A 10,644-nucleotide genomic window follows, 5' to 3' on the forward strand; every position below is an offset into this window, starting at 1 on the left:
AAAAACAGAAAGGCATGAAACACCCGTGAACGCACTATTCATAAGCCTCTTGCACTGTTCATGGACAATGAACAGTGCAAGAAGCGCTGTCCCCAAAACAAAAAAAAAAATGAAACGCGTGAACAACAAAATGTGGACACGTTCAGCCTTATCCAAACGTTACCTAAATCATTTTACAAAAAATGTTATGAAAACGAAAATGCTTAACTTTGATAGAAAATTTGTAACTGTCAAAAATTATTTTCAAATTCTCTAAATGATCAATGACCGCACATTGACGGATGAGCAACCTTGTACAGAATGTCATCAATAAATTTCTAAAACATCCAAAAACTTCAGATTCCCGATCTTCAATAATACAAAGTGAAAATCTCAAGTTGGTCCAGTGGGGCTGCTCTTTGTCACTGATCCATGAAAGTAGCCTTAGAGCAGTGCTAGTGCTCTAAGAGCACTGTTGCTAGTGCTCGTGCCTATATAAACCCTCACCCATCTCCTAACACAGCACAAGCCCACTAAATCTTATTGGTGATCTCTTATTAATCCCCAAAATGAGCCTCTCCAAACACCTACCCATTTTCATCTTCCTCTTAATAACTCTTTTAAGTGCCTTAGCCCATGCAGCCAGATTTGATATAAGCAACAATTGTCCCTTCACAGTCTGGGCAGCAGCCGTGCCCGGTGGTGGCAGGCGGCTCAACCCACGTGAGTCTTGGCCCCTTGACGTAAAAGCTGGCACAACAGGGGCTCGCATTTGGGCTCGAACTGGATGCAATTTCGATGGTTCTGGGCGTGGCAAATGTCAAACCGGTGACTGTGGTGGACTTCTTCAATGCCAAGCCTATGGTGCACCTCCAAACACCCTTGCCGAATTTGCGCTAAACCAATTTCAAAACTTGGATTTCTTTGACATATCTCTTGTTGATGGGTTTGATGTTCCTATGGAATTTAGTCCCACCTCTGGTGGGTGCACCAAAGGAATAAGATGCACAGCTGATATCAATGGACAGTGCCCAGCTCAATTGCAAGCTCCTGGTGGGTGTAACAATCCTTGTACTGTATTCAAGACCAATGAATATTGTTGCAATTTTGGAAGCTGTGGACCTACAAATTATTCCAGATTTTTTAAGGATCGGTGCCCGAGTGCTTACAGTTACCCTAAGGATGATCCAACAAGCACATTTACTTGCAATGGTGGGACTAACTATAAGGTGGTGTTCTGCCCTTGAAGCAGAACTTTGCTTTCGTATATGACGCATAAAACTAGTAGCAAGTATGCAAATAAGAGGTGTAAGCAAAGCTTTGAAGCTTTGTGAGCATGCGTAATTAGTGTTGCGCACGCAAACGCTATGAAACGTATTCACTTTGATGTACGATGTATTAAAATATCTATGTAAGCTTGTGCCAAAAAACAATAATAATAAAAGATCTCTATGAAAGATGGAAGAACTTAACGTTCATAAGTCATAACCTCCTTAATGTCTGTTTTTATTAACTTTTTTTTTTTTGGTGAATTATAATTTGGTTTTTCAAACAATGCTTAGTTTTGATTTTCAACTATGGTTAGCAACTCTTTACGTCGGTGCTTCTGTACATGTTTGACTAATTCACTCATTGGCTGATATATCAAGTATTGGCCTATAGGGGAAGTAATCAAAGTGCGTCCATATAAGGTTGAATGAACAAACTATTGACACTAAAAGGTTGTTGAAAATTGAGCGCCTTATATATCTAATGTTGAGATGAATCGGTAAAGGTGTTATATGACAATTAGGTATATACTCAAAGATAAAAATACTATATCTATCTTAGCAAGAAGAAAGCATTAAGTTAATATTCTTTTAGGACTAGTGATTCATAAGCTCACTAATTTAATTTGAGGGGAAATCGTATCCTTCTATGCTTAGCTTTTTATAGGTGATACGATTTTAGTTGATGAAGTGGGGTTAATGCCAAGTTAGAAATTTGGCAAGACATTCTAGAATCTAAAAGATTTTGATTAGGTATGATTAAAGCAGAGTACATGAAATGTAAGTTTAAATAAGAATACAGATTAAGTGGAGAAGTGTATTAAGGGTATTGTATGATTGTAGAATACCTATTAAGTTAAAATGAAAATTTTATAGGATTACTATAGGACCAACTATGCTCTATTGTATCAAATGCTGGGTTGTTAAGAAGCAGCATATTCATGAGATGAGTATAATTGAAATGAGAATATGAATATGGATAGATAGAGATAGAGATAGATGGAAATGTATGATTTGAAATGAGGAAATTCACTTAAATATAGGGGTTGCTCCTATTGACAAAAATACGAGAAAGTCACTTAAGATGTTTTGATCATGTTTAGATGATACCAATTAATGTACAAGTAAGAAAGAGTGAGTTAGATCCAAGTTGAAGGAATTTTTTTTTTTTTAAAAAGTAAATTTTTAGAGGATATCAATATTAGTAAAGGAAGACCCAAATTAATATTAGTAAAAAAAAATGAATTATGAATTAAGAAAGTAATAGAAAATATAACTTCAGATAAGATTCGAAACGAGGAAATCCACTTAAATATAGGGGTAGCTCTTATTGATGAAAGGACAAGAGTCTCTTGAGATATATAGTTTAATAATGTTTAGAGGATATCAATTAATACACCGGTAATAAAAAGTGAGTTAGATCCGAGTTGAGGGAAGTAAAAAAAGAAAAGAAAGACCCAAATTAACATTAGTAGAAATTTTAAAAAAAAAATTATGAATTAAGAAAGTAACAAATTAAGAATATGACTTTAGATAGAATCATAGAATAGAATTGATGAAAAAAGTACATATAGCCAACGTTAATTGATTTGTCAAGAATTCATAGCTAACCCCAAAAATTTGAAATTAAGGCTTGTTGTTATTGTTGTTATATCTTAGCAAGAAGAAAAAAGAAGATTAATAAGATGATTAGTAATTTGTTTCCATATACAATATATTTTCTCATTGATTATATAGAATTAAATTATATTAACTTAATTATCAAATAATATGTAGAAATCAATACATATGGTACCCCAAAAAATATCCAATTACTAGAAATCCTGTCTAGAAAAGTCATTCTTATTTATTCCGTGTGGTTGATCAACAGTCCATTGCCATGATGTTTCGTGAATTGCTGTATATGGAAAAACACTTGTGGCCCTTGTGTGGAAGAGGATCCACAAGTTGATAACTCTCTTATGGACTTTGAAAGATATCTTAGTTAGAAAAAAAGGGGTGAGAGTATTAAATTAAAGTTGGACCATTTTGATATTTTGGTATAGTGGAAATTTAATGGCCCTAAATATCCTACTTTGCAACATATTGCAAGGGACATCCTTGCCATTTCAATGTCAATTGTTGCCTCGGAGTCATCATTTAGCACAAGTGGTCGATTGTTAAATCCACGTTGCAGTAAACTTTATCAAAAGACTATGGAGGCATTAACTCAAAATTGGTTGCTGAAATTAATGGTAATTAAATTTACTAGTTTAATTATGCAATGAGTTATGTTGCTGCATTCTTTATTATAATTTTCAATTGTTTGATTAAATTTATTTTACATTTTTTTAGGCTCTTCATCTACTGTAGATGGAACTGAAAATGCATTCCAAAACATTTTGGATGATTATGAAGAAGAAAGTAGTGTCACAATGATGGAAGAGAGTGGAGATTATTTTTGAAGAAATAGGCAATTTTTATTTTGTTATGTATTAGAAGTTTGGATTATTTTGTTGTGTCATACTATGAGATTTTTTTTTTTTGGTGGTATTATCCTATTAAACATTTAGATAATATTATTAAATTTTTACTAAAAATTAGTTTGATTTGATGAGATAAATTTATTTGTAATTTCAAGTATATTTTACGTGGTAAGGTAGGGCTTCATGGGGCCCTAAAGGACATGGGTGGGGCAAGAAATTTTTTCCTATTGTGCAAGGTGGGACGGGGATAAGACAAGACAAAACCATGCATGGTGGGGGCAAAGACCCCATCCTTCAGGCCCACGCCATCCCATTGCCATCCTTATCAGTTACACATGGTGTAACTTCATAAGAGTTATACATTTATTTGGACCATTGATTATTATTAGATTTAAGGGTGAAAGACACTCATAGTAATGCCATTAATATTATCTAAAAATTAAGGATCTAGACATTAACTCTTCTTATTAAAGGAAAAAAAAAAAAAAACAGCATTAAATCCCATTTTCCTCCACATCATCATCTTCTTCTTCTCATCCTCTCTCACATCTTTTTTCTTGCAGTATGTACTTTCAGGTCACCACCATTGATTTCTTAATAATATTGTCTTGAGGTACTGGAAAATTTTAGAAATAGTCAAAATCGCTTTAGAGAAAAATTGTCAAGGATGAGTATTTCTAAGGATAAAAAGAACTCATGGCCAAAGTCAATTTACAAACGTAGTGCTCTAACAACAGGATACTGTCTCTTAGCCATATCATCATCTCCCACACTATGGTCCTTGAATGATCTTAAAAAAGGTGGACTCTCTTGCATCAATATATGCAAAGCATCATGGTTTATGGTAAAATAGGCTAGTAATTTCGTGGCGTTATTTGTCTTTGTATAATCAACAAACACTCCAAGGACCACCACCTTGGAGTTGAACCTTAATGTCCTCCATGATATGGCCCCATAGTCTCTAAGGCTTGCCACCAATATAACCTCTACAATGAAAGTCACGACAAACCTAAGTAGCTAAATGTACAGTCAACATTTCTCCCAAAAAAGAGAAGGAAAGAGAAGGATATATGTGTGTGTGTGTGTGTAGAGTCAACATTTGTCTTACTTCCTTACTTTGCACGAGAACCAGAAGATCATGTGAGAGAGGAAGAAGATGACGGCGTGGAGAGGGAGAGTTAATGCCTTCTTCTTCTTCTTTTTTTGTCCGTTTGATAAGAAGAGTTACGATTGCCTAATTCACTAATTTCTAGAAAATAATAATAACATCACCGTGACTGTTTTTTCACCCTTAAATCTAATAGTAATCAATGGTCTAAAAAATGTGTAACTCTAAAGAGTTACATCTTTTCTAAACCATTAGATTTAAGTAGATCTAATAGTTAAAAAAAGACACTTATTATTGCTGATATTCTAATTATAATCTTATTAATTATTCCTTATTTATGAAATTCCCTTACCCATCTCTAAGCCAAAAAAAAAAAGTATACGTCTCTCTCTCTCTCTCTCTCTCTCTCTGTGTGTGCAATACGTTTCCATTACCAGGACATTATCAGGTCTTCTTTTGTCCAAAACAGGACGAATCTAAAATCTTGCAAGAAGAGAACCAATGAAGACTATAATAGAACATGTCACTACGGCCCAAAACATGAGAACGTTCAAATAAGATTCTAACAAAGACAATTCTTGCTATCGTCAAAAAGGCATCTACACCTTCAAAAGCACAATGACTTCTCTCCCCCCACAAAGTTCACAAAAAGCATAACGAAGCTCAATTCTAAACAAATAAAGAATATTTACCATATCAATTCCAACATCTCAAAATTTGCTTAACAACGCTATTTGACATTACATTACCCATTGAACCCAAAAGCATAATAGATAAAAATTTTACAAATAATTAATTTTAACCATGACTTCTGATTTACGGTACAATCCTTTGTTAATAAATTGAGCAAATAATTTCATAGCACATAGCCACTGCATATTCTCTATACAATTAATTAATGATTTTTGTAAAAAAAACCACATGAACAGAGGTTAAACATAGGATAATATGCACTTGTCAGGACAAACAAATATAAAGAATGAAATGTGTATGAGTTGAGTTCTCCAGACTTCTAGAATAAGTCACTGATTTCTTGGCTTTTTTTTCTTTCTTTCTTTCTTTTTTTTTTTTTTTTTAGCTGCCAGCGACTTGGCTGTGTAGGTGGAACCTTATGGCAATGGAGGTGGAAGAGCGATGGAGGAGAGAGAAACTTGCGGTGGAAAGAGAAAGAGAGAGAGAGAGAGAAGTGTATACTTTTTTTGGGGTTTAGAAATAAGTATAGAATGTCATAAATAATGGATAATAAATGAGATCATAATCATAATAAGCATTAATGAGTGTCTTTTTTTTTATCGTTAGATCTACTTAAATCCAATAGTTTAAAAAATGTGTAACTCCAAGTGTAACTTGAACTCGTCTCTCTCTCTCTCTATATATATATATATATATATATATAGGTTGAGTTCAAGTTACACCTGACGTAACTCTAATTAATATTACACCACACAATATTTTTTAATTGGATGCAGATTTTGACAAATCTATCGTTAGATTACATTATCTTCATATATTCTCCATGCTTGCAAAATTTCAAGGTGATCAAAGATTAATAGTCATGTCATCAAACAATTTTATAAATTCAAGTTTTTGTAATTTATAATAATGCATAAAAGATGAGGTGATGGATCAAATGATAAATAACATCCAATTAACATGAAAATTAGCATGATTGTTAAGAACATATAGAACATGTAATTCAACGGTGGGATTTTCAAAATATGAATTCTATAACAAGTTATTGTGTGGTATAACATTGCTTGGAGTTATATCAGGTGTAACTTGAACCCAACCCTATATATATAGTACGAATTTAGTAAGGATGAGGTGTAAAATTCATGTTTTACATATTTAATAATAGATTGTCATATCAACTTTTTACTTAATGAGAAATACACCGTACCACACCTAATAACATCTCAATTAACTCTCACTTTCACCAACATCTTCAATTTTAGAACAAACTTAAACCCAAATCTCATTGTTTCCTAAAAAAAAGAACTGAAATCTCATTGTTTCAGCAACATCGTGACAGAGAAACAAGAAACATATCAAAATCTGTCACCATCCTTAAACTGTTTCAAGGCTGCAACAATCCCCAAAGGCTTCAAAAAATCCTTGCACAGGTCATCACCAATGGTCTTCAATACCACCCCTCCATTTCCACCAAAATCGTCCACTCTTGTGCTGTCTTGGTTTCTAGCTCCTTGTCCTACGCATAGCTTCTCTTCCATCACATTGATAATCCTCAAAACTCAAGCTTGGAATTCCATTATTAGAGGCTTTATTACTATGACATGCTTTCTTCTTTGGTTTCTCGCCCTGACACTTTTACTTTCTCTTTTGTGCTCAAGGTCTGCGAGAGAGTTAAGGCTGAGCGAAAGTGTAGAGGAGGGAGATGAGATTGTAGGGGATTTTTTCACATCTGGTTAGAAACATGAAATAAGGTATTTTTTGAGATGTTATTAGGTGTATTAGGATGTATTGATTTTACAATCAGTTTTAAGTAAAACGCTGATGTGGCGTGTCTTTATTGGCTAGTATAAACTGAAGAGTTTACACTAGGTCTTCATTATTATTATTATTATAATATAGATGGGTTCAAGTTACACCTGGTGTAACTTGACAAGAGTTACACTATTTGTAGATCGTAGATTTATAATTGATCTAATGGTTAAAAAAATAGCATTCAATGCTAATTGACTTACACCGCATTCACTTAATTAATAGCAATTTTGTTTCTTTCTCCTTATTTATTATTTAAAACCTTTTACGTATATTCCTTTTTTTTCCAATGACTTTTTTTTTTATATACAAGTAGAATTTCTACTCTAACAACCTAATCTAAGTGTATATGTGTGTAAAGCTCCCTCTTGGAGACTTGAACCCTGACCCTTGCCCCCCGCACCCCACAAGCACTTATACCTGTGAAATGACAATGACTTTACAAATATATTTGCAATACTTTTTTTTTTTTGGTAACTTGAACCCATCTCATATATATATATATATAAAATGATCATTTCTATGAATTTGGACAAATCAAAAAATTAAATGAGTTTCTTTATATAATAAATACAATAAAATTTCAACTTATAATTTCCTATTTGACGTCAAAATTTTTTTCATTCTGTCAAATAAAAGAAAAGTAAATAAGATTGATGACTTCATTCTTATTACCAATTATACATAATTTTGACTAAAAGCTAATCTATTTGAACAAAAATGAAAAATCATTATCTTTGATAAGGCCTCCCCCACCTGCTAACACAGGTTTCCAGGTGTATTAAAAAAAAAAAAAGTTTTTCAGGTGTAAATACATCACAATTAAAGCTTCTCCTAATGGGGTTGGTTTTTCCCCAGTACTTGTTTAATTATTATTCCATTTTCACAGTTCAGGCCGTGGACATAGTAAGTGTATATTATCACCAACTGTTCCACTGGCTTATTTAGGTTCTTCCTATTGAAATGTTTTCACATTTCTCTTCCAAATCCCAAATAAAAAGAAGATGCACCATAAGAGCATCCACACCAGTTCCTGTAAAGTCTTCTAAAATAGAAAAAATTACCAATTTTACACATTTTGAGCAAAAAAACACCCATATTAATGGGTGTAAAAATGTGTAAAGTTGTGCAAATCCATCTACGAGCTACAATAACCGTGTATATTTACACAGTTACTGTAACTCGTTTATCCATTATTTTATTAATTTTTCATTCGCTCCTCTTTTTTTTTTTTCTCTTTTCTCCGTGTTCAACAAACCCAGTTAACTTCTCCTCTCCTCATCTTCTTCTTTTTCCTCAGATGCACACAAACACACCCACACACAAACACATCCACACAGACAAATCAACAAAGATACACTTGCTCAAAAAAAAAAAAAAAAAAACACACACACACACACAGAGACAGATCAGTGCTTGATCGGAATGATCGGTGCTTGTGGAACGATCGTTGCTTGACTGGAACGATCGGTGTTTGTGGGTCTTGCTTGATCGGAGCTTGTAGGTCTTGCCTGATCGGAGCTAGGGAGATCTCGGATTTGATCGGTGCTTGTGGATCGGAGCTAGGGAGAGACCGAGACCACCACGAATGCCACGTTCCACATGATGTCCAGAGCCACCACGGGCTTTGAGTACCCCCAATCGACCCTGCCCTCTTCCAGCTACTGCGCCACCGTCTCCCGCACCAGCATGGACAGGCCGCGACGCCCCATGGAGCGGCCCAGTAGCAAGACCAGAGTGGTGGATTATGGGTCGCGGTGTTGGAGTTGCCCTATCGTGGGTTTGATCTAGTCAGATCTAATTGTGATCGAGAGAGTTGATCTGAAAAAAAAAAAAAAAAAAAAAAGGTAGAGAGTGGGTAGAGAGATGCGTATAAAGAGAGAGCAAAAAAGCTAAAAAAAAATGGGTAGAGAGAGAGAGAGAGAGAGAGAGAGAGAGAGAATGTGCGTATTAAAGGGGGTGGTTGAGGGAAATAATAAAAAATTTGATAAAATTAATTATTTAATTAAAAAATGTGATAGAATAGATGAATTGATATGGGTGTTTTGTAAAATTGGATGTGTAAAAAAAAAAGTAAGTTTTTAGTGTAAAAATGGATGTGTAAAATGAAGAAATTGATGTGGATGCTCTAAAAGGCGCCAAGATCATAACTTTCTAGAGAAAAAAAGGGGTAAAAGCAGGACAATAGATGAGAAAATCAAGGAAGAATAAAATGTCTTTCTGCCAAAAGCCAAGGAAGCTCTATTGTGCAAGGTGGATGTGCAGCTTATTGAAAATAAATCAAACTTGGATTTTGTAAAAAAAAAAAAATCTTGAGTTTTCTCTTAGCATTTAGAATTCACTTTTACTCAAATTTTGATCTTGATGCCTTTAATGTTCAAGTTGTGGTGATAACGTTGGAGAGGAAAAATTCTTATATGAGACGATCTCATAAGACCATGTCACAATGACATATAGGTCTTACAGACCAATGTCTCAATCACATGTGGATTCGTGTAAGACCTACATGGTATTGTGACATAGGTCTTATGAAATCGTCTCATATAATACTTACTTGTTGGAGAGATAGCTAGATAGAGGCCGATAGAGAGTCGAAAAGAAAGATAAAATGCAAGACCCAAAAAATTGGAATGTGGCCAGACCCAAAAAAAAAAAGAAAAAGCATTCACATATTGGACATTCACAATAAGACTCTTAAAACTAAAAGTCAAATTTAATTGGCACCTCATTCCACAAAAAAATACCATACAACAATGATGCTACTTCTATAAATTTTTGCATATGAACTATAGTAGACTGCTATTTATGGTAGTCTACGGTAGCTCAAAACGTATAACAAAAAATATTATTATATTCCTTAGATAAAGTGGCGCGCTTTTGGAGTTTGTTGAGGTAATTTTTTATTATTATTTTGATGAATTATTTATATTATTTTAAATTAAATAGTAAAAAAATAAAACTTTTAACATAGGGTGGATTGTATAATAAGATATTAAAATAAATCAAATAAAATTTTAAATCGCTAAAAGTTAAAATTTTTAACTTCTTTCACTTGAAAAGTTAGCTTAAAAAGGCTGAGGCTCATGGGCTTTATTTGGACTTTTTATTTTATTTTTACCATTTTTAATTTTACTTTTTAGCTTTTAACCCACGAATCTAGTTATAAATTCCCTTCCGTATATTAATATTAGGGATGAAACCCACGAATCTAGTTGTATGTAATAAGGGAAAGTGAAATGACACTTGACCGTGCTAGCTAAGCTGTCATACTGATATAGAACATTTTCAAAATAACACTATTTTGAAAATATTTTTGTTAGCT

The 10,644-nt window shown here is 33.6% G+C and overlaps 1 protein-coding gene across 1 annotated transcript; it reads left to right on the forward strand.

Moving 5' to 3' along the window:
- The first annotated feature begins 369 nt into the window (after positions 1–369).
- LOC142613945 (protein P21-like) lies at positions 370–1,464 on the forward strand. Its single transcript, XM_075786467.1, has one exon. It carries the CDS (start codon positions 549–551, stop codon positions 1,224–1,226), a length of 678 nt encoding a protein of 225 aa, XP_075642582.1. The 5' UTR covers positions 370–548; the 3' UTR covers positions 1,227–1,464.
- The last annotated feature ends 9,180 nt before the right edge of the window (positions 1,465–10,644 follow it).

This window comes from Castanea sativa, chromosome 10, assembly GCF_040712315.1.
Source record: "Castanea sativa cultivar Marrone di Chiusa Pesio chromosome 10, ASM4071231v1".
In the NCBI taxonomy this organism is placed as follows: Eukaryota; Viridiplantae; Streptophyta; class Magnoliopsida; order Fagales; family Fagaceae; genus Castanea; species Castanea sativa.